General features: G+C 41.6%; 1 protein-coding gene across 1 annotated transcript in view; it reads left to right on the plus strand.

Annotated features, from left to right (window-relative positions):
* The first annotated feature begins 5,952 nt into the window (after positions 1–5,952).
* The window catches only part of LOC138207302 (metabotropic glycine receptor-like), a 73,636-nt gene continuing 54,414 nt past the window's right edge, over positions 5,953–25,174 (plus strand). The window contains exons 1-2 of the mRNA XM_069164439.1: positions 5,953–7,431; positions 16,427–16,532. Coding sequence (XP_069020540.1) covers positions 6,575–7,431; positions 16,427–16,532 — 963 coding nt within the window. The 5' untranslated portion in view covers positions 5,953–6,574. The remainder of the gene's footprint in view (positions 7,432–16,426; positions 16,533–25,174) is intronic.

Consider the following 25,174-nt stretch of genomic DNA (forward strand, 5'->3'; position numbering starts at 1 on the left):
ACAATTCTACAATAAGAACAATAAGGTGCTTATAGCAGGTCCATATCCATATTTGTTAAAGATGAGAACAGTGAAACAATATCTACACAGGAATTAGGGCCATAGAAAATTTCAAACGGCCCGTATCCACCCGCGGGCTGCAGGTTGGATTTGATAACAATAATAATAATAATAATAATAATAATAATAATAATAATAATAATAATTGGATAATATGACAATACCATTATGAGTTGAAAATTTAGTTGCTCCATCAGTAAAGCAAATTGATTAATTTTAGACAAAATAAAACTAAAACTAAAAACTAAAACCAACCCAGGTGACCTGATTCAGCCAATGGACGCAGGCGCATTTATATTTTAAGCTGACTTCCACTTCCTGTTTGCCGGGGCGCGAGTTTTGTTTGAACAAAGTGGGTGTACAGTTATCGTATTATTGTTTACGCCATAAACGTCCGCGTAAACAGAGAGAACAGGGCCCCTTGGAAAACCAACAAAGCCATCAACCACAACAACAGACTCATTGTTTGTCATGAAGATGTCTGATGGTAAGTGCTTGTTTCCCCCCTCAGTTGCCTGCTATCACTTTAATGCATTTGGTGGCTGAGACACAAAATCTGACTCTATGCCACGCTCATTCATTTAACACAATGTGTGTGGAGCAGAATACTGTTGAATCATATTGAAAATGAAATGTGCACACACCTGAGTCTGTTGCTGCTGTTTGTGTCTATGTCCTGTCTATGGCAAGACCGTTGACTTGTATATTCAGAGGTGTGCTTACGTTGGCAGGCATGTGAACATTACATCTACGTTCCTCGTGCTGATCATCTTCGCCTTGTGTTTAGCTCAGTATTAAATCGCAGCTGCGTTTGTGCTTGTGTGTTTGTGTTGAGTTGGTTAAACTTTTGTTTACGCCATAAACATCCGCATAATGGAAAACCCTAAATAATGTGTCTGTGCATCCCCATAGCACCAGCTAAAGAAAATATCTGGCACTGTCACTTGCCTATGCAATTCCTCAGGGACAGTATGGGAATACTTTCTGAAACAACACATAGATGCAGTGAGCTGAGGCTGTAACACCATCTGTGGGTAAAATGTAAATGAGGCTGTCATGGCAGATACACCACCACCTATCCACACACATATACACACACAGTCACATTCACACTCACAAATGCCCCCAGTAGGGGTTATAATTAGGTCATTTTGGAACTTTTGGCGATTAATGCATGATGTCATACGTCACTGAATTTCACATAGTCACAGTACTGCCTTTTAGCTAGTTGGGTTTTCTGTTTTACTTTGAAATCCTTCACCTCTTGTGTCTGTTCTGTTTTACTTCCTGTCCTTGTGCTTTTTTTCCCCCACCAGTTCTTGTGGTCACTATTTGTCTCATTGGCCAGTCAGCAGTCTGGGGGGGAAAAGGCACAACTAGCATTAACAATCACAAGTGCCCTGCTCTAAGTAAGTGCTCACTTCCCTGCTTGATATTTAAATGAACAAGTTTATCACAAAAAAATAAACAAGCACGTGAATGCATTCAGATATGGGAGGAGAGCTGTTTGAGCTACAGGCATTTAACAAAGTGAGACATCTTTGATCATCGCAGCCTCATTTTAATGCGCCATCTATTAGAAATAAAATTTATTTAAAATGTGGGTCACTTTTGTAAAAATGCAAGTTTGTAATTCCCAACCTGAACCGCTAAGACTCGATCAGTTTGCCTCAGATTATTACATTTTTCCAGATGGTTGGGCTCTGTGCTGTGGTTAATAAATAAACTGTGTGAGGGGGTCTTGTGTGTCAGAGATTAGTCAAGATGGACACAAAAAAAAGAAGCTAAACCCAGAGGAGTCTTTGGTGAAACAAGCATCGCATGCAGCCTGTGTTTTAAATCATTAAACAGCTGCTTTATAGCTGCTAGTTTGCAGGTAAATCACTTTCTGTACGGGCCAGCTGCGCTCGGCAGAATCACACAGGATATTTTTGGGGAAAAAGAGATAGGAACATAAAAATATGAAGAAGCGCAGGCAGATATCTTCAAGTGTAAGAACTGTTTGAGTAGAGAGAAAAAACATTCAAAAGTAAAGAACGTGCTGTAACATGATGGCGACACATGGAAGCACCAGTTCAGATATGAGCACAGTAAAGTGGCACCGAGAGCTGCATTTCATTTTATTGCCTATTCCGAGTACGTCAGCTCAGCAGGCAGTCTGCCAACGTGGCCCAGGACGCATTACGTGAACAGTGCCAATATAATGTGCGAATATGTGTCCCAGGCCACCTCTGTAGGTGGATTGAGCAGATCGGCTCAGTGCGTCCTGGGTGCGTTCATACCTGTAGTTCTAGCTGACCACTTTTGATTTGATCACCTTGAACAGATGTCGATGCCAAATGTGCCGAGTGTTTTTGAGTATATAGTTCTGCCTTTCCCCCTTCAGTTGTCAGATCATTGCATGTCTTAGCTCTGCTGTGTAAGTTCATTGGTCTCCATCTTGTCATTGTCATGTGTGGATTTTGCCTGAAACTTGCAGGAACTGTCAGTAAAACATGCAATTTGCATGTTGTGCATTTGGGTCACCTCTGTCTTCCAGTGAACTATTGTAACAACTACAAGTTTGTAAAGTTATCTGAAAGCACATTTTTACTCAACTCCATAGTTTCTGAAACTTAAGTAATGGACTGTCTGAGGAAACATCTGCTATCTAACTCTAAGTCACCTGTGCAGTACTGTAAAACAGAGATGATGTCATTAGCAATTAAGTATTCCCTGCTGTTGCACAATTAGTATGCCTAGTCAGTTTAAACAGTACTTCCAGCTGCTGTAAGAAAACTGTTATGAAACTAATATTCAACTGGACTAATACTGTTTTAACTAAAGGAGATCAGACTTATTCAGTCTGGAGGCCAGATGATGTACTCAGCCTTGAGAGACTTACAGGCAGGAGAAGTAACATATTCACCAATGGCAACACTGAACATTCCTCCTTTATTAAATTTATTAGATTAAAACAAGCGAAATCCTCACCATCACATTGAATTTAGTAAGATCCAGTTGTACTACCCCTTTAGGCCACTCATCAGATATTTGCCCTCATATCTTAGATGGATCTTTTTTTTTTTTTTTTTTAACAAGCATCAGTAGAGAAATCCTTCTTCCTTTGGTAGAGTGCACCTTGAGAAATTAATGCTGGAACAGTTTTTGGCTGCCTTTTTCATCTTTATCAAGCAGCTGCAGTTGATCTGACAGCCAGGATGTTTTACTGTGACTTATTCTACTGGGGTGGGAAAGGGGGTCTTTACAGTAACGTTATAGAGTTAACAGAATCATTTCCTTTTCCCCTTAAATGTCTCTATTTTTATCGTTTTCCCTTCCATCTGTCTTAATCACCTGCCGATTCCAAGGCAACCTGTCAAAAGAAAGAGATGCGAGTAGCCATTTCAATCCTCACACTTCATAAAGACAATAAGTGACTACAGGTTTCAGCATCCTTACTGCACTTCTAGCACAGCAACCAAAATGTAAAAACATTTCCCACGTAGAGCTTTGATGTTCCTGACAGCTTCTACTGGCACATTAGCACAGATGGAGGGATGTGACTGAAAGTGAAGCCTTTAATATCAGGTGATGCTGCTATGACAGTAAACTGCATCTGTGAAAATGTCATATACACTCCATAATTCACACCTATTAATGTTCAAATTTTATATAGTGGATATGGTTCAAGACAGATGACTCTATGATTTCAAGATTTCAAATGTCGGAAAATGAACTTCTTGTCAATATAATACGTGATTTTCTCTTGAGATTCGAGGCACAAAACACACATTCATACACTTGTGAGGGATGCTTTTTGATGTCTGTCTCCCGCGCCTCTCCATCTAGTGTTTGATTATAGACTTTTATTATAACACACCTGTAAAAACATCACATTTCTCAAGTAAAATCATCTGCTAAGCCCGGATCACCTTCCCAACACCTTCCAACTTCACTTGTTTTCGTTCCAATGCTGCTCACTGCATGGGTCCAGCAGCAGCAAAACACACTCCGGCATGAGGGAAAAATAAGCATCAGAGGAAATACCATTTTTCTCCTGTGCCTTTTTATTCTCCCTCCTATGCTCTCTTTGGAGAAAATCTGAAGAGAGCAGAACAGAGAGCGTGGGTGAAAAGAACGGCTCGTTCAGTAGCCTATACCAATGTTGCGGTGGTCTGGACCCAAGTTGTAAAGCATGCAGATGAAGCAGCTAATGCCTATCAAATATTCATCAGACCAGGGGAGGCAGTGCAGCTCGCAAAAGAAGACGAAACAAGAGGGCAGGAGCAGTCACTTTGTGCAGTCTCTCCTCTCTTTGACTCTCTTCACTTGTTACTCTCTCTTCTCCTTCATCTAATTTAGCATCTTCATCACATTAACACCTTTCTTTCGATGGGGCCGGGAGTCATTTAAGCAAATGTATAAAAGAAATGAAAGTGATTTACTAGCATCCTGTGCTGTCACCAGTTATCCACCTTTTATGCCTGTCTTTTGCATCCTGTGCAAATATGAGGCTGATCGGTGAGTGTGTACACTGTAGTACAAGTTGCTGCAGGACCAGTCAGACTATAGCGCTGGCTGCAGCGGAGAGCATGGGGAGATCTCTGCGTCGTCACCTTCTCACTGCCATGGCAACGGCCTGCAAGTCACCCCGGGCGAACTGCACTCTGCATCGCCCATTTACAGTCAGGGGCTGCCTCCTAATCAGCCCTGGAAAATGTCAGAGCTGAGCAAGATGGACATGTGCAAACACACAGAGACACATGGAGACACACAGAGACACACAGAGACGCACGGACATAAACAGCTCTGTCATTTAAAAAATTTTTTTTTTTATAATCAACAGCAGATGGACTCATGAAATGTCTTTCTGGATTGCTCACTCATTTACTCGCCGTGACCTCCATTGTTTACATTTACTGTATTTATGTCTATGTGAGTATTGGGTCTGATCTTTTGTGTCCTTTTGATCCGGGACTATTTTATGGTTTGGGATAGGCCCCTTTTTATAATTAAAGAAGGGCTTAATGTTACAACATATAGTCATACACTCAACAAAAATATAAACACAACAATTTTTTTTTTTTTTTACCATTTTTCAAGAGTTAAAGTAAAATATCTAAGACTTCTTTTTCCACCCACAAAAGGTGGGGAGCATCGAAGCTAAAAGCTGCTTCACCTTGTTCGGTTTGGATTCACTGAGTAGACCTGTTGCCGATTGCCTGAGAGGTCTGGATGCTTAGTAAGACCTTTAGTTCTTTATCGATGAGTAATTAAAACCTATCCTCTGACACACAGGAAGCCAGTGCAGTGATTTAAGGACCGGTGTGATGCGTTTCACTTTATTGGTGTTAGTGAGGACTCTGGCAACATCATTCAAGCTGAGCTGAAGCTGTCTTGTGGATTTTCTTCTTTTTTTTTTTTACAAAGACCTCTTACGACACTGCTGAAAATACATGTCCAATCATGCCTTCAAATTTTTTTTCCAACTCAAGACACTTATTTCTGCACCAGCTAAGTTGCGGTTTGGTTTCTGGCTCCTTGAATCTTACTGCTGCACTTATTTTAGTTTATAGTGTTTTTATGTGAGAGAGTAATGCTTGATTTTGGTACATTTTCTGGAAAGTGTATTAAAACCTCATTTTAATGATAAACTATGATGGGAAATGTGAAGCAGTTGGAGTGTATTTATAGTTAGTTATGTTAGTTTTTAGTTTAGTTATGTAATGTTTGGCTGTCTACATACTTTTGGACATTTCTGCCAACAGTTCTGTGCAAATATGTTTATTAATACATGTGTGCGTCTCTTGCTCGCCTCTCACCCACTTTCCTGTTGTATTCTATTTTATTTTCATTCTATTTCTAGTGTGCTCCTCCATCTTCTTCACTCAAGACACCTCCTCAGGCGTCACCACCTCGCGTTTCTTCCGACGGCCGCTACTTTCAGCACCGGACAGCTCCCGTCTTTTCGACGCTCCGCCCACCTCCGGCAGACTGGCAGCAGGAAACAACCACAAAACCCGGTGGGCGACACTTCAGGTGGCCTATTAGGGTTTTATTGGGAGGGACGGAACTTCAAGAACAATTTGCTCCGTTCCTCGTCACCCTGCTGCTCTCACATGGATTTCTCCGTGCGGCGGTAAAAAAAAACAAAAAAAACAGTCGCTGAGCTACCGGCTGTCGCTTCATGTGAGTGGATTGGAGAGGAGTCCGTGTTGCTTTTTTTTTATGAGTTAGGAGGCTCTGGTAGGTGTCTGGGCAGCTGTTTGGATCAGACTGTGGTGTTTTAAAAACGGAGCTGCAGAGAAAGTCTGTTCTCTCTGGCGCGGGGAGAAGATGAACGGAGGAGAAGTGGGGGCTCGGTTATCGTATTTTAGATCGTGGGTATAAAATTTAGGACATTCTCAGACGTGTGCCTTTTAAAGTGTTTCTGATCCCCTGGAGCAGCAGAAGAAGGAGAGCGGCTTTGGTGATGCTCGCCACACTTTGCCAAGTGCCCACGGTGTCTCCTCTGCGCCTGTGACCAGGAACGATGGCTCTCCTCATCGTCCCGCTGCTCCTGCAAACGGGGCTCGTTTTGGGATCAAACTACGGTTATGTGGAGTGGTCGGATAATGACCGTGACGATAAGAACCCGCCAGTCTTCAGCACCCAGAACATCAACCGGGAGCCGCCCCACCACCCGACCTTCTACCCGCCGCCAGCCACCCAGCGCACCGTAGTGGCGCACAAGATCGAGGAGGACCTGCCGAGGGTGGTGACCGCTTTCCTGCACACCGGGGACTCTTCGGCGCTAAGGCAGGTTAACTGCTCGCGGAGGTACGAGCTGAGCAGTCTGCGAGGCGGCCTGCACGTCGCCTCGCACTACTCCCTGCACAGCATCCTGGACACTGTAGCGCACGCCACAAACTTCCTGAATATGATCCTGCAAGCCAACAGCTCCCGCGAGCAAACCCTCCGAAGGGACATCCACTGGTACCACGCGCTGGTTCAGAGCATCCTCGAGGGGGACCCCAAAATCCACCGGGCGGTGGTAACCTTACACACGGACACGCCGAAGCCGGGGCCCCATGTTTTCCTCCAGGCGACGCGGACCGAGAAGGAGGTGGTGTTGCAGGACTTTTCCAGCACGGCGCACCGTCACCTGAGGAGCAGGAGTCCGGAGGCGGACTGGTTTAATGAGTTTAGGGACGGCAGGAGACCACACGTGCACAGAAGAGTCCCGGAGGCGTCGGGCCTCAAGAGTGTAAGTTACCTCCTGGACAAAAACCAGATCAAGTGGTCGGCACCGTACCTGGAGTGTGAACACGGGATGTTTGTGCCCTACTGGCTGCTCACCTTGTCTGCTGGCTTCTATGGACTGAAGAGCGACTCAGCGCCAGAGTTCAGGTAAGAGTGAGAGGAAAAAATAATTAAAAAAATATTCTAGAGTTCTATTTAATATTATATTAAAGTATTATAGACTTGTTAGGTTAAAAATAACAGCAAAATCACTGCTATTAAAAGCATTTGATTGACGATAATCTACCATGAGACCTAAGGAAAATATGAATCCTGCTGACTTGCAGCCTTAATAGAAACAGATGGTTTCAAAGCATCTTCACAGACACAGGTAGCAATTTTTCATTTGAATATGCTCACCTGTCTACACTGCTGCAGCCTATATGCTCGAATATACACTGCAGGCTTTACACAATGGGTTGTTTGTGAGGGAATCTATACAGGCTGGCATTTCTGTGTGTGTGTGTGTGTGTGTGTGTGTGTGTGTGTGGGCAGTAGTGAGGTGAATAAAAACACCCAAGGATCTCATATTTCAAGGCTCCAGTCCAAGAGTGTCTGGAAAAGATCAATTAAATCATGAATAAACAATGAAATAACAACAATGACAATATAAAACCACTCAGAGATTCAGGTATAATTTACTATGACATCAGTCTGAGCAGAGATGAAACCCTCTCGGAAGTGGAAGTATCATTATATGTTCAATAATGTCAGACGACTTGGTTGGTAAACTTTCCCAATTTCTGGAGCTAAAATTATTCCACGAACACACACAGATGTGTTTTCATCACTTCAGAGGACATTACATTGATTTACTCTGACGTAAACATAACCACTGATGGTTTAATCTGAACCTTAATCTTTAACCAAGTCTTCATAAAATCGATTATATTGTAGGGACTTGTTTTTGTCCCCCAAAGTGAGTCGGGATCCCACAATGTGACTCTAAATGAGGGGTCTCCAACCTGTAGCTCCCCGATTGTTATTGCGGATAGTTTGAACAATTTGCAGTGTTTCCCATATATAGACGTTCTTGGGCGGGCCTTCCAGTTATATCGATGGCTGCCCAAGTATATTTTGAGGTCCATTTCAGCATTCTTAATTTATTTATTTTTAACCGATCGATTAACGAGTGAACAATCTTCCCTCGCTGTCCCTCTCTTGTGTCTGCTCTGACCATGTCAGTGCAGCAGAGGCTGAGCTCCGCCCTGAGAGAGAAACAGAGATCAGAGGACAGAAACACAGAGACTCTCACACTGAGCTGGAAAGAAGAGGGGGCTCATGAATTAGGGAAATAACATAAATACAATATTTTTGTCTTCACTGCAACAGCGTGGCCAGAGCTATAAAGTGAGTATCTGTCACTGAGTGAGTTAAAGATAAAAATTTACACCACAGGTAAGCTGAACGCGGTGCCCGAGCCCTCCATTTCACACAGGGTCCAGCCATATACTAGGTTTTGATCTCGTATGTCTCTTTCAGGAGGGGAAGGGGTCCTAATTGAAGGGGAAACGGTGGATTTTCTTTGTTAAACGTGTGATTTGACACTTTTAAAGCAAGTTTGGCCACACATGATTTGTGTGCACTGCAGTAGGCATTTAGTGAACATCTGTTTATTTGTAGATACATTAAATACCTCCCCTTCAATTGAAAACATAAAGAAATGCATACAAAAAAACTGTTGTGATACAAAATGTGTGGGAAGAGTATCAATTTGTTATTGTTGACATAAAAGAAACTTATTCAGCTGGTTTGGGTGGAGCTCAACTATGTGAAAGTTTTTTTTACTCAACTGAGTAGCTCTCAGACACCTTCATTTTGTCAAAGTAGCTACCAGAGGGAAAAAGGTTGGAGACCCCTGCTCTAAACAGACTTATATCGCCACAACATGACTAATACAAGGACACACAAACACACAGATCCACCTCCAGCTACATATTTGATCAAATCTACCTTAACTGCAACTTTAGAATAAACAAGACAAACTGAGTTTGGCACAAACGATGCTCAGCGGTTCACAGGCAGCACTGTGCTGTGTTTGTGATTCGGGCCTCAGCCTGGCAAGCATCCCCGCGGTAGATGTGTCCCTGAGCAAAGTGCTGCATCACTACCTGCTCCGGGGACAATCACTCTTGGAGCTTCCTGGTGTGGTCAGGAGCTGCTCTGGACTTTTTTTTAGGGAGTCGTGACGCAGTCATTGTTATTGCTGCGCTGGATCTGGGTATGACGAAGATGGCTGAGGATGTTACCACAAAATCAGTTTTATCATAATCTTCAAGGTCCCCAGATTCAGCTTTCATTGACATTTATTGCAGCTGCTTCAAAGTAAAGTGTCTCTCAAGTATACCATTTCAAATTGCTGTAATGACTCAGACAGTCTGTCTGTGATGCCTTGTTCATCTCCAAAAATTATTTATTGGCTATCTGGGATATTGCCCAGATAAAACCATCAACATGCCATGATGAGGATGTTTAACTAGTTGAGAGAAACGGAGGATCTGCTTGTGTCAGTTGCCTGCGGCGCCTGAAAATGTTAAGTGTTATTAAACTAATTCATTGAAAGAATTCATAATTAAATCAATCGACTAGTCCAGCTCAGCCAAGAGGGTTTTGAGTGAGTTTAAATGATGGTGACATTTTACAAGAGACTGTGATTTGTGACATTTACAAGATGAGTCGGATCCTTCAGCTCATGCATTAAATCCGTTTTGTGAAGTTGCATAAGAATATAGAGAGGACACTGGATTACAGACAAGTCATTTCTGCACTGCTAATGCAATATGCTGTGAAATTTGTAGCAGGTAGAAATGTTGGGTATTGCCAGAGCCATATTTATTTCAGTCTTTGACAAAAAAAAAAAAAGTGGCACAAAATGGCAGCTTTTTTTCCTGGAGTTTTGAGTCATGTCAGTTTTCATCAGTGATTGGAATTTACTTTGGTGTCGTGCCGAAGTGTGTAATACATCCATCAGTACACGGGTGGGTACCATGTCAGTGTCACGTCTTTCCTTGCCAATGCGTGAAAAGTACACATGTATTACCAACCCATTTCAGAGGTCATGTGAAAAAGGGATGGGTCATGATTTTAAATATCTAAACCTTCATAATATATAAAAAAAATCTAATTGTGTATGTGACTATCGTCTTTCTGTATTTCCATTGTTGTTGCTGTCACCTGGTTGTAATGTGTTACTCCCATCAGAAGGAGGCGGTAATTTACCTGAAAACTGTTTGCCAGCCACCTTTAAACAAATAAGGAGAAGAACACATTGCCACCAGGCTCCGGAGCGTTTCTAGGTAAAAGTGAGTGGCGCTGTGGGATTAGATGCCACAGTATGAACAGGAGAGACATGCAATAGTCGAGAAATAGTTGAAGTTCTGAATATTGAGTTGTATTTTTGCTTAAAATGTCCATCCCTATAGTAAAGATTGATGAAGTCTGCATAGGGGAAGGTCGGCAAACACAGGACTTTAACTCAGGAGCGCTGGTGTTCAAATCCGAGAGAAAGCAAAAGTTTACGTAATGTATTTTACTTACATAAACCTCCATATGTAATGTTACTTACGTAAAATTACTTATTTTAACCCAAACCACGATCGTTTTCGAAACCTAACCATGTGGTTTTTGGTGGCTAAATATAAGGCACCTTCATTTCATGTGTGGCAAAACGTGACACTGACATGGTATCATAGTGGACTGACGGGGATATTACACGGTTTGGCCTGATGCCAGGCTGGCATGTCGGAGGACATCAGATGAACTGATGAAAACACAACAAGACATGCGAGCTCAGCAGCTGTAAGGATTTGAGCATTTTTAGGAGTTGATGGCTTATTGACCTACAGATTAGCATTAAAATTCATTCCTGACTTTGTTTAAATGTAGTTTGACAACATTTCAACTGAAGGTCCTCTTACTAGCAATTCCTGGAGCAGCTCAGCAACACAAAGGTAAACTCCTAAAAATGTAATTGAATCATCAAGAAAACTGAGCAAACTCCACATGCTCGTGAAAACTGTGATACAGTGGAAAGGTATTACAAAAAAAAATCTAAGTGGACCTTGAGTTAGCATTGCTTTGTCAAAATACAATTTCCTTGGTCAAGAATTACATTTCATGCTTTTAGTCACGGCGATTGTCAGAATTGGCTGTGAAGTCAGCAGAGGGAGCCGAGGGGGAAGTCGAGTTTGAAGAGACCATGATAAAGTAGTTGTTGAATACCAGAGTGTCTCCTAGAAAGATGCACTCGGCAACTGAGTATAAATATTGGCTCCAACCACACAACCAGATGTGCGCTGCTCTCCTCCCCACTCCTCTTTCTGTAATGCGGGTTGTGTTCTGCTGCTTCTCCCACTCATCTCAGGCCTGTGATGACATTTCTAAAAATAGAAAGTTGGTTGGCTCTGGACAGAAAAGCATAAGCTAGTGGAGATGATGGACTCAGTTCCACCATGTCTTCAACTTTCTATCTGAAAGCAACCTCTTCACTCATCCTCTTTCTAACACCCCCCTCCCCCCTTTTTTTTTTTTTTTTTTTTTTTTTTCCCCTGCTGTCCTTTCAGGTCAAATATGAAACTTTCCCAGTCTACACAAAGGGAGGCCAATATGTTTCATAAACCTAATCAGAGTGTAAGTGATAGTTGCAGGTTTGAAGCAGAATTCGGTGGTAATAACTGGGAGGGAGACTTCCCCGAGGCACAGCGAGACTCTGCTTAGTTTACATTCAGTGGTTCTGTTGGATGTAATAAAAGGTGTCATCTGTAAATCAAATCCACAACACAGCTGAGACATCCCAATAGATACAATAAACAAATCATGGCATCACTCTCAATCTCAATTAATCCAGTATCCCTACCTCGGGCATTGTTATTCAGGAACTACAAAACAATGTCCAGAAATCGTCATGCCGTCTACATTTTTCCACAGTTGGTGGTCGGAAAGCCGACCAGCTGATGGAAAATTTGTAACATGTTTATTTTGTTCAGTAAAACTAAAATGTGACAGCTATGGAAGGCCATTTGTGCCATGGAAAAAAAATGTGGTGTTCAAATTTTGAGATACGGATTTTGACTTATTTCGTATTTTAAGAATTTTAAGCACAAGTTTTTATTTTTACTAGTCTCTAGAGATGGCAGTGTTGCTCAATGCTGAAGTATCTCAACAATTATTGGATATATCCCTTAACTTTCCACCGAGCTCAATCGTCAGGTTACAATTTAATTACATGCCAATGACACTCCCATCAGCCTCAGTAGTAAATTAGCACGCTAACACACTCAATCAATGGTAGGCATAATGAAGAGCCTTTTAGCATGTCATTCTGAGCAGATTAGCATGCTGATATTTGCGTATATCTCAGCATCACTGTCGGTTCTTGGCAGAAATGGGTTTCCACAGCTGTTAGTGAGAAGAGGCAGAATAGATCATCCACAAATATGGACCGTGCGTGAGGGAGAAAAGGAGCATTTATGGTGTCTTCAATTTTAAGACACACTTTTTCAGTCCCACTAAAACAGACTTGCATTTCTGTCCTCCACCATTTTTTTTTTAATTGTTAGCATTAGAATTCAATATCAAACACATATCATCGTGTACAGTAGTGTCCTGGCTGCACTTTTATTTCCTGGCAGGTGTCCACAGACTCTCCTCAGACCCAAGATCTATCACGTCTCTCAGCTATTTCTACCATTCGCAGTATCTACCAAGCCTTTACACGCGCGCGCGCACACACACACACACACACACACACACACACACACACACACACACACACACACACACACACACACACGTGCTTTTTGTCACTGGAGGGTGTCAACACGTATAGCTCCCTCTCCTTCTCTGTCTGCTTTTGCAGCGGTGGTGGCCAAAGCCTCTTCGCGGTTGTTTGTTCCACTTTCCAGCAGGCAGATGGAGGTAACAGGTGTCGGGCTCCACTACTCCCTCGGTGAAGAAGTGGACAGGAGAGGCTAACCAAAGAAGACTAAGCATCCTTTGTGTGTGACAGAGATAAACTGGGCTTGGATCTCCACACAGTCGGCTATGTGGCAATAGCTGAAATGAAGTCAGCGTCCCCAGTTTAAGTCCCGGGCGGTATTCCTCTAGTGTTCCTCGAATGCGGTTTTGCATCCCTCAAATGTATTAAACCTTATCAACTTCTCAGTGTAGATCTGTGATGGCTCACTGATGCAGAGGCTAGCAGTCTCTGTATATTGAACTGGTTGTTTGGGGCTATAGACAGCAGGGAAACAATACTTTTTCTCCCCTTGGTTTAAAAGAACCGTGGTGTCTGAAATGATGCTGAACAGGAGTCATGTGCACAGAACACTCCACATGTGTGAATTGTATTTAAAATGTTACACTGGTGTTTGCAAGGGAAAGACACGAACAAGAAAAGCAACCAACCACTGGCTGCCGACCGAGACATTAGGAACACAAACAAACCAAATCAAAGCTTTGAGGATAAGTTGAGTGATTTGAATATATTTTATATTTGTATCAAATCCCATGAAAAGACCAAAACCAACAACAACGTCTACCTCCAGTGTTGTCTCAAATGTATAAACTATAAACAAGCTGGTATGTTCCCTCATCATGACCAATACGAGCATCATATTTTATGTTGCTGCCAAATATACCGCCTGCTGCGTTAACACCTCACCACAGCACCAAAATGTGTAACAATCCACCACTGAAAATAGTCCAACAAATACACTGTCTACTTTACATGTGCTAAAAGATTAGAGTAACCAGCTGTTTTAAGGAACTAAAGCCTGATTATAACAACTCTGGTGAGCTCGGATTTTTTCATCTAGCATCATCATCATCAGGTCAAAATTCTTCCTATGGAATATTTGCACCAGCCTGAACTGTTGGTCGCTAAATAAAGTTAACAGTTTGTCTGTTTAACATCAGCCCGTTAACATTGTCATTGTCACACTTGTGACTCAGTTTTAAAGATTTTTATCCTGCCCTTGAAGCCAATAGGCTTCGAGCTAACACATGGTTGGTTTTGTTATTTGATTGCAATTTATTGTAGAAAAAAAAATAGGCAGGATTTAATGCAAGTATTGTTGCTGGTATTTGGTACACCAGAAGTGTAGCAACTAGAAAATGAAGCAACAACATAGTACACATAGGGCCTGATTTACTAAAGGTATGCGTGTGTAAAATCACGTGCAAACTTCACACCACCCGCAAACAAATATCCAAGCAGATTTACTGACGACGTGCATTGAGGGTTGCCCCTTTCAAATGTGCAATTTAACACGTTGTCCATTTTGCGTGTTTGCCCGCATGCATATGTAATATTGGGCGTTTCTGCTTGAAGGTGCAAAATACGGGGAGGGAACATGCAAATACACATTTATTACCGGCAACGACATTTACTCAAACTGAAAGTAGAAACACGACTGAAAGGAAGGTATTAATCAGGTGAGCACATCTGGAGAGACGGCTGCTCTTATTGGTGAGAAGGAGACGCAGAGAATCTAAAGAATACGTAGAGAACGAGGTTTTACACCCGTGGAAACATGTTTGAGATGACAGAGGGAAAAATTATTCAAACGTATCGTTTGTCCAGCGATGATATTTCTGATTCATTGAATAAACTGAATGATGATTGACAGCCAACAACAAGGAGAAGCCACGAAATGCAGCAATTCAAAAACTTCTTACGACTCAGCATTTTTCTGCCTCTGGTTCATCCCACCCAGTCCCGTTATTCAGGTGTGTTGTCACAGGTCCTGAATGTGTCCCGCAGAATTCACAGGTAGCTTCATAAAGTTCACGAGCACCCGCGAGGCACTGAATGAAAAGTCACCTGCTCATCACAGAAAGATCTGAACCTGCTGATCGGTGTTTGTTACAGGATCTCATCCACCGTCCTTCCTGTTTTATTTGCTGATGTTTTTTTTAAGCCATTTTTTTAAGCCTTTTTGTTTTCCCCACAGTATTGACTTTCTTGCTGATAATCTCCTATATAGCGTTTTGTTATTGTTATATTTATATTCCTTAATTTCAATGGGATCAGATTTCCTTTTCCTTTTGCGGTCGCTCTGTTTTCCATTGCAGGAATCACTTTCACACACGCAGACCCCTCATTTATATACAGTGATTTGCACCTGATTTCAATGACGCAAATACTCTTAGTAAATCATCCGGAAAACGAGTGCAAAAAAAAGGTGCAAACTTTTGGAAGGAACACGCAATTTAGCACCCTTTATTTGAGATCTTGGTAAATCAGGCCCTGTGTGTAGTGAGTGGAACTTGTGAGACTAATGGTGAGATGGATCAGTCAAGGTAAAATATCTGCCTGACAAAAAAAGATTATAGTCAAATATCAGCAAACACGCTGGACAAGTTTCAGAATCAGCATATTTGACAGCATTGATAACATCCAAATAGTGCTAAGTAAAGGTTGTGCAACTGCTTAACACAGCATGAGGAGAGAAAACACACGCAAACACAAGTCAAAACAGACTTTCATTGGACAAAACCAAACGACACAACCTTTACACGAATAGCATTTCTAAGAGATCTAACATCTGGAAAGAAGTAGCATGACTAAATAAAATTCCAACCTTGCTTCTGTTTCTTTTTCCTTTATCCCCCTCCGTCCCTTTTCTTCATTACTCTCCTCCATCACTCTTAATTTCCTTTCCATTTTCAATCTATTTAATTCATTCCTCTCTATTACCGCCTACCCTTCTCTTCCTTCTCGCACATTTGACCTCACTTCCCCTGAGCATTGCTCTGTTTAATTTTCCTCTCTTTCACTGTGGCCTCATGTACCTCTGCGTCCTCCTTCAGCCTCCTCTCCCTCACACGATTTGCTTAACCTCGTCCAACTTTTGTCTCCCTTGTCTCACTTCTACATTTCTGTCCTTCATTTTGTTGTCTTGCGTCTCACCCTGTTCCTCTTCTATTTCCTTTAAATGTACTTCATTTTTCTTCCTCATTGATAACATTTATCGGATTCTGCATTTTCTATTTTCCCCCTTTTTTCATTTTCTTGCCTTTTATTTAATCCCCTCATTCATTTCCATGACTCTGTCCTCTCCTTGCACTCACTGCTCTCTCCTCCCCTTTCTCTGTCTTACAGGGGTGTTGTTCGTGTGGACGTGAACCTGCAGGACGTGGACATTGACCAGTGCTCCAACAGTGGCTGGTTTGCTGGGACCCATCGCTGTAATCTCACTAGTATGGAAGTAAGTCCGCTCTGCAGTGTGGCTGTGTTTATTACAATCCTTAACAAACAGCAGTTATGTCTCATTCTACTTTACGTGTATGTATTTTGGCATTCTGGTTTGGTATTAATGAAATCAGTGAATTTCACCGTGAACCATTTGTTCATTTATTTGAAATCCATTCTGTTCAGTATGTCCTTAAGCCTAGTTAAATGCTGTTATCAAATCAGAAAGTTGCCTTACAAACCATAACAGTAAAGGCTTAATTGGAGCCTTTTCTGCAGGATGTTAGTGTTGATCACTGTTTCCTTTCGCCACCATCATATTAACATATCACTCCCTTGGTTTAGTGCATAGACTTTATATAACTCACCAAAACTGAAAGATTAAATCTGTCCAGTCACTCTGCCACAGTAACTGAAGAGTGAAATCAAAAGAGGGTTTTTAAGGATGAAACTTTTAAACTTCACCTTTTCACCTTTTGTTTCTGAGTTATGCAGTTGAATAATGACAAAAAAAGTGTTTTGCAGAAGATCATGATGTCACAGTGAAGTTGACCTTTGACCGTTTGGATATAAAATGTCATCACAATCATTTTATCCTGTAGACATTTGTGTGAAATTGCCATAAGTAGCATGTGAAGGATGTGATGCCACTGTGACTTTTGACCTTTAACCTCAAGTCCAATTTAACATTTGTCTTAAATTTGAAGAAATTTCATTAAGGCATTCCTTAGATATTGCGTTTACAATAAAGTCTCAGTGACCTTGACCTTTGACTCCCCAAATCAAATGAGTTCATCCTTTGGAGTAAGTAAGTTGTAGTGCCAAATTTGATTAAATGTCCTGAAGTCGTTCCCCAGATATTGGGTTTACGAGCTTGAGATGAATTTACAGTTGTACGGGCAGACGGACGGAGGGACAACCTGAAAACTTAAAGTCTCCTGCCAAAGCTGTCGCCAGTGCGCAGCTACGAAAAAGGAAAAGTCTGCACACTGCTGTGTTTCCACAATATTTTAATAATAACTGCTCTGCAACACTTGGATCAATAAAGTTTTTCTCTTCTAGTACAGCACCTGCATCTGATGTACACACCCCATCAATGAAATAGTTTCACCCAAAAAAAAACATCTTTTGGGGTCTGAGAATGCCTGTACACAACTTCATGGCAATCCATCTGATAGTTGTTGAGATTTTTTAGTCTGGACCAAAGTGGTCAACTGCCCGACAGAAAACGTAGCCATCCATAGAGCTGACACACTCTTTGTCATAATTTCATAGTAAAATATCTGGAAAAACAAAGCACACACTACACTACACAGTGACTGCAGGCTGAAGTGTCCTGCAGGGCTGCTGTCTGAGATGACGGGGGTTGTCGGTTCTACCTCCACCTACGTCTTCTCCACGACATCGTGTTTCTAACTGTGTGACCGCTGTGATGGAACCGGCAGCAGACACACATCATGTTTTGTCACTTTCGGGGATGACGGACAGACAGAGAGCGAGGAGATACTTCTGTATTCATGTCTGTTGGAGCTTCTGTGTGTTTGCATGTTCCTCCGTGGCCTCGTTGCCGCCTCGCTGCCGCGCTCACGTCAGGGCCGGTCCGTTAGTCTTTTGTGATGTTTTGCAGCTCTCCCTCCAGCAGGCCACACAAGCCACGCAGGCTTGTGTGACATGTTGCTGGCCATATGATGTATAATAAATGGAGTGTAATGGATTGCAGCAAGATGAGATGAATTATTGACCACGCTCTTTGTCTGCGTGCCCCCCCCCCCCCGCTCTCCCTCTCTCGGTCTGTCATGGGATGGGGGGGGGGGGGTAGCAGAGGAGACACGGGAGGTCTCCATGTTCGTCTTGATCTGCTCCGCTGTTTCCTCCGCATTGTTCCATTTTTATAAGCAACTCTCTCATGGCTGCTGTCTGGTAAAATCTGAATGGTATTGCTGATAGTATTGTTCTTCTGTTCAGATCAGTGGCTGCAAGTGTGTGCAGAGGGTGTCTGTATGTATGTGTCTGTGTGTATGTGTCTGTGTGTGTGTGTGTGTGTGTGCGCGCGCGTGCAGTGTCTTTCTATTATCATCACAGTGGTGGGAAGAAAGAGCCTTTTTCAAATTACAAAAGCTATTCCAGGCGGTCCCGGTCTGACCACTGTCATCAAAATGCTTTGAATTTGGTGTGTGTCGTCTGTGTATAGTTCATGTGTTTTTTTACGTGTTCTCTCTGTGCAAACATTTGCTTTTAAAATGCTGCACATAAACTTGAAACACCGACATTTTGAGATGATCAGTACAGAGCTCACCACTCATCTCTGATTAATCTCTTTCACACGCCATATTTGTCCGAGCAGCAGTCAGTGATTCAGCTGTTATTTGTGTCTTGTTGTTTGCAGTGTGGCCGCGTGAGAAACAGGAATTCAGACATTGAAAAACAGCAAAGAATTACAACTTTATATTCATTCATTACAAATGTTTTGTTAGAGGGGACAAGTATTGATCTTCAGGATTTGTAACTATGTCATTAATCTTGTCCTTGAGTAATGGAATCTGCAATTGGTACAGATTTTTGTTGCAATATTCATTCAGACATATTGCACCTGCTAACTGTGTTTGGACCACAGACTGTGTATAAAAGTGGAGGCAGCTTCGAGGTCTGAAAAATTAGGCCAATGCAGAAATGCCTTAAACTGCAAAACCACCGAGTGCCGCTAAGGATTAGCTCCAAAAAGTCTCCGGCTCCATGGACTCCCATTCAACTTCTCTCATGAGATATAAAGTCAAAATTTGTTTTTCCAAATCCTGTCATTAATTAGAAAATAAGCCTAAAAAATATGTGTTTTTAGAGGGTTGTCTGTTTGATTGACAGGCCAAGTCAGGTCATTGACAGTCAGGTTTCTTCTGTAGTTAGGCTGGGTGTAGTGTCCTACTGTTCCCAATCATATTGAGTCAGGTTCACCACTCGCTGCTCTCCAGATCGTCCAAATATGTCACTTCTGACTCAACACCGCTACGAGATAGCAAGATGGCAACGGCCAAAATCCCAACTGGAGACCTTATAACGGCCATTCATAAACCAATGTGTGATGTCCCTGTTGGTGGCTGCTTGGTTTGGACAGTCAGGTCAATATTATTTGTACACTATGGTTCCACTATGTTTTATTTACTGAAGCTTTTAATGTTTAACACAGCTTACAAACTAGGGAGGCAAGGCAAACCAAGTACATTTCTTTCTTTGACACAAATGCTGCCATGTCAAGTAATGTCAAACCTACCTCTCACTTTCCACTTTCCTAGTGGGATAATAGTTCGATATTAGTATTCAGGAATGTTTTTCCATTCAGAACAAGAATTTTCCCACCTACCAGTTGCCCATGAAGACACCATAAAATGGTACTAAACAATTGGAAATACAAGCTGTTTGCCTTTGAGTTAATATTCTATGAGTTATACTGAATCTTGATAAACAGTGGATTTGTGTTTATTTCAGTTTATCACATTGTTTTATGAATGTTTTAAATTTGGAATGTTTTAATGCTCAGTGTCATGTTTCGTTCTCATCCTCGCCATTCGTCAATTTTAAGGCAATTCTCCCTCAATGCCTCTCCCTCTTTTTATTCCTTCTCCCAGCTTGTTCCAGTTTGATGTTATCAGTTGCTTATTGCTGCTGTTCAGCCAGCCCATTACCCATACTTTGGTGGAGTTCTTGTGGGACTTTACCTCAATTTTGTTTTGTTCAAATCAAAGCCCTGAAAATAGTGCAGCTTCCAGGAAAAAGTATTAGGCTGCTAAAGTAGTGCACCGCAGACACAATACAAGACCTTGTAGGGAAAAAAAAAAGTATTTGTCCCTCCATTAAACAACAGTTCATTTTTAAATCTCGCAAAATTATTTTTTGGGGGAAATGGGCTGTGGAAAGTCTGTGTGAGGCTCATTGCTTTCCCCATCCAGTATATAAACATACCCTGAGGCTCTGTCTCAGAGAAACATGAAATGAGGCCGTCTGTAGTAAGTTTAGGAGCATCATGTGTTCTCCAGAGTGTGCAGTTTTTCTCCTGTTTTTATTCTGCTTACTAGAAAAGCCTGTTTTTTTGGGCTTCTTTTGTTAAAGAGGCTATTGAGTGAAACCTGAGGAGGTTTGGTATAGGTAGGCAAGGTATCCCAGCGGTATGTCTCACCAGAATAAAACTTAAACTGCTTTGGATTCACCTATTTTCACCAGTTGTTTGTGAGATACTAAGGATAATTTTTGGCTCTCAAAACTGCAAGAATATATATTTCTTGGCCACTGGGGGGCAGCACAACAAGCTGTTGACACATGTATTACAATAAAGTGTGTAATACACCCGTCAGTCCACTAGAGGTAAGTAAGGCGCCTTACATTTAGTCACGGAAAACTACCTGGGGAGGGTTAGGAAAAGAAGATGGTTTGGGTTAAAATAAGTAAGTTTATGTAAGTAACATTAAGCAACTTGCAAATGTTACTTAAGAGATATACTCATTTACTTAAGCGATATACTTGTTGACTTTTTCTTTCTTACACACTTGGAACACCAGTCTTAAGGGTCCATCACATGACCTCCTTGACATGACCTCCAATGTGATGCTGAAATGGTATTTTTTAGTGTTACACACTTTTGCAAGATGCCAGGATGCTTCCACAATTGCCTATTTACAAAGTAGCATTAATTTGCATTCGTGTTTTTCACCCCATCTCCTTTTAGTTCTGATTTGGTTTTCACCAGCTCCTGTGAGAGATCTCTTATTTTTAGCTTGCTAATGGTGCCACTATACCAATCAACTAGCAGTGGTTGCTAACTTTGACTTCCTATCTTTTGGTGTTGGGCAGGTAACGTACAGTATGTCTATAGGAGCTTTTGTTTCTGCATGTGACATCTGGATTGATGAGAGATTTGCTAATTGTAAAACTAAAACAATGACCTTTGAATTTATATCATTCAGTGTAGTTTTGATCAGCCAAGTGGAAAAATTGCTCTTGTTAGCCTCCTCGTTTTTGTTGTAAAAATAATCAATAAAATCAATTATTAAAGCTAATGACACTAATTCAGCTAATTTAAAAGGAAATGTTAACTTTTTCTATCTGGCTTCACTTGTTTTTCTCATTTTTGAGCCATTGCAAGAATGATGATGATTCTATGGGGTTGTCACACTTGTCACCATTAGTTTTGTCCCCTCATTTGATCCATTGTTAATCTAAATATATTGATTACTGATATTACTATATATATTGATAAGTTGGTTTGAATGTTCCTATATATGGTTCTTCTCCTTCCTCTCTGTCTTTTTCCTTGTCTGCCCAGATACAGCGAGGCTGTGGAGGAAGGTAGGATGTGTCACCATGAACCAAATACAAGACTTCATGCATTATGGATAGTCAGTGGAAGGGGATGCATCTTACATAAGGAGCCACTGCTTACATAATTAGATGAAGATTTGAGGATGATTAGTGTGGGTGATTTGTGACTGGATGCATCTAAGTAGGTTTATGTTTTTTTTTTTCTCTTTTCTTTTTTCTTTTGTGTGTGTTTTTGAAATCTAAGTAGGCATCACTGTTTGTGCAGTATGTTTGCATATATCTGCCTGTATATGTGTTTTCTCTGCCCGTCCTACTAAACGTGCCGCTGGAGATAAAGGGCTACAAAGGCAGAGCTCTGCTAATGAGTGTAAACTTCTCTGACAGCCAGAAAGGGTTACCCCCTCTGTGTCTCATTTGCCGTTCTTTTCTCAATGAGCTACATTTACTCTTCCCCTTTTTTTTTTCTCTTTTCCACTCTCTCTGTTTTCATGGCGCTTCAGACTCTCCCAATTTTCTCTCTATTTTAGTCCATCACCCTCCTCCTCAGCTCTCTTGTACTGTCTTGTTTTCCATTTTGCCTTTTCTAACACCATTAATCCTTATCCGTATCTTCATTTTCTTGACGCCAACCAGCTCCTTTGAGCAGGGCAGAGAGGCAGGCCAGAAATTATCCCTTCATCTGCCATCATGTCTTTCTCTTGCTTTTGCCAGCCTAACACAAGCAATAATCTCCAAAGGAAGCCGAGCTATGATTAAATAATATTCTTCGTCACTCTTCTTCTGATTTAAACGCTGCGGCGATATCCTCCTTGGAATAAATTGGTGACCTCGCCTGTTATTTTTGCAGCTTCTTCCAGTGCACACCCTGTAATTTGTGGGTTTACCTTTCCGGAAAATAGTAATTCTAACAAACAATGCTGGAAAGAGCAATAACATTATTTCTGTCTGCAGCTCAGCTACTGCTTATAGTAATATATGAGTACCACTATCCTGAGAAATTCATTACCTGGACACATGTGTCTGCCCTGCTGCAACAAAATTCATAAGGAGTGAGAAAAGAGGACAGGAATATAAATGTTTGTCTCTGCCTTACTGTGTGCATTTTTGGTATCCTTATCGTCTCTGACACATTGCAGAGAAAAGAAGAGGATTTAAGCTTCACAATTCTCAAAGTCAGTATAAATACTGTATGCAAGGAAAAGGGATACCCAGATGAACTCTCAACAGCATGTGCAGATGTGAGCAGGAAAGGAGATTCAGGTATAAAGAGCGTGCTGGATTTGGGGTTCTTCGAAGGTATGTCGTACTCTATTTGTCAGGAAAGTAGACAAGTCAGTATTTTTTTACCTGCCTTATCTGTGGTAGGTAAGAAAAATATGACTTGGGAAAGCAGAGGAGACAAAAATATAACCTGTACCGTTCGGTCTTTTTCCATTTCGCTCTCCTTTTTCTGTTTTGTTCTGCCAGAGGCTCTCTTTCTCTCCTCAAGGGAGTGTGAGGCTCCACAGCTAAAGCTCAGTTGAAGTACTTAAAGACTTTGTGCATCTGTACACCATTCTGCAATACATGTGTGTCTTTGAGGTTTTTTTTCTTTTTTTTTCTCTCTTCAAAGACACCATTAGTATTTGCATTCACTGCTGCATTTAAAAAGTTCAAACTAAGGTAAATACTCCTTCATTTTAATGAAGCGAGTTTCACTGTACGTATACTCAAAACTGCCGTCTCTGCAGGGGCTGCAGGGAATATGCATAACAAAGCATGGATTCTCATGAACAGACTGCACCATGTCAACAAAGACTTCTAGCATTTTTAATGATTCCATACTGTACACCTCCATGAATGTAACACTGAAGGGTTTCTTTCCAAATGAGCCCACTAATGTAAAACATGCCTGCTACTGCAAGGTGTTTTGTAGGAGAGCATCCGGGGTTTGTGTATTGACTGTAACACACAAAGTCCAGATAATTTATTTTAATACAGCTCTGATCGAAATATGATGAGCAACTTTGATCACTTAAAAAAAAAAAAAAAAAAAAAAAAAATGTTGGCCTTCCAAGGCTTTATTATTAGGTTTTTTGCCATGAACCCATCTCTCTTACTTTAATGATCATGGTCCCGTTCTCACACTGGCAACAGTCATTGCCAGAGGCATTATGTTTTTCCGAGTTGTCCATCCGTCTGTACGTACGTCCATCCAGCCCATCCTTGTGAATGTGATATCTCAGGAGCATCTTTATATGCTTTCTTCAAAATTGACACAAACATTCACTTGGACTCAAAGATGGCCTGATGAGGTTTTGGTGGTCAAAAGTTATTGTGACATCACAAAACGCGTTTGTGGCTATAACTCAAGAATTCAGAAAAATGTCTAATAAAATCAATTAATGAAGTGATGCCATTTTATATCCAAAATGTCAAAGATCAACTTCACCATTCTACAAAAATATTTTCCCGCCATTATTCAGTGCCATAACAGATGAGGATCTTATGTTCTGTCGGGTTGAAGATAGTCTTCACCATATATATTGTGACGTCATGAGAGGTCACCAGTGCGGCTAGGGTGGGGTAGTGCAAGGGAATGAACCAAAAACAGGCAAACGGTTCCCATAAAAAAGGTGAAGTTTTATTCTTCTTTCACACAATAACTCCGGTCACTCTCGTTATCCAACAAAAGTGCAAAACAACCAAAAGTGTCCAAGTGGAGATAAGGGGTTGTTGAACAGAATAATAAAAGTCAACTCAGATTGTCCTCGGTTCCACCGGCTACCGGGTCTTCTTCCTTGAAGTCCTCTTCAGTCTGGTTCCGTCCTCTCCGTTAGACAGTCCTCCAGACTACAGAGCTTTCAGCACTCCTTTCAGCCACGCGCACTCTCCCTCTCTCTCCTTTCGGCTGCTTCCTGCCGCCCTTAAATCCTCTCTCAATCAGGTGTCTTAAACACCCACACCTGGATGAGTGGTGAGGCATTCTGGGAGCTGCAGTTTGTAGATCGGTGGCCATTTTGTGGTGTGACTGCCGATCTACAAAGGGGATGTGGCACCCATCCACTACCTGGCCCCTCGTGATGCCACAATATTATACGAGTCTGGACAAACTCTGATATAAACTGCAACTGACTGGTTGGTGGTGGGATACAACTGAGGTGGTAGTTCAAGTTTCTGTTTAATTCCAAATTAGCATCCTTGTTAGGCATTGAGATGCCACATAGCCTTTCTAGGGATCAATTGTACCATTGTTGGACCTTATGTTGATGTAATACATTGTGGACAGACTTTTGTTTTTAGGTTTTATTGTTTGGACTTTTGGATGTTGAAACGCACACATGTTTTGACACATCAAACTCCACTGACTTA

The sequence above is a fragment of the Embiotoca jacksoni genome, unplaced genomic scaffold (genome assembly GCF_022577435.1).
Source record: "Embiotoca jacksoni isolate LCO1_2020_lvr unplaced genomic scaffold, fEmbJac1.0.p SCAF_31, whole genome shotgun sequence".
Taxonomy (NCBI): domain Eukaryota; kingdom Metazoa; phylum Chordata; class Actinopteri; family Embiotocidae; genus Embiotoca; species Embiotoca jacksoni.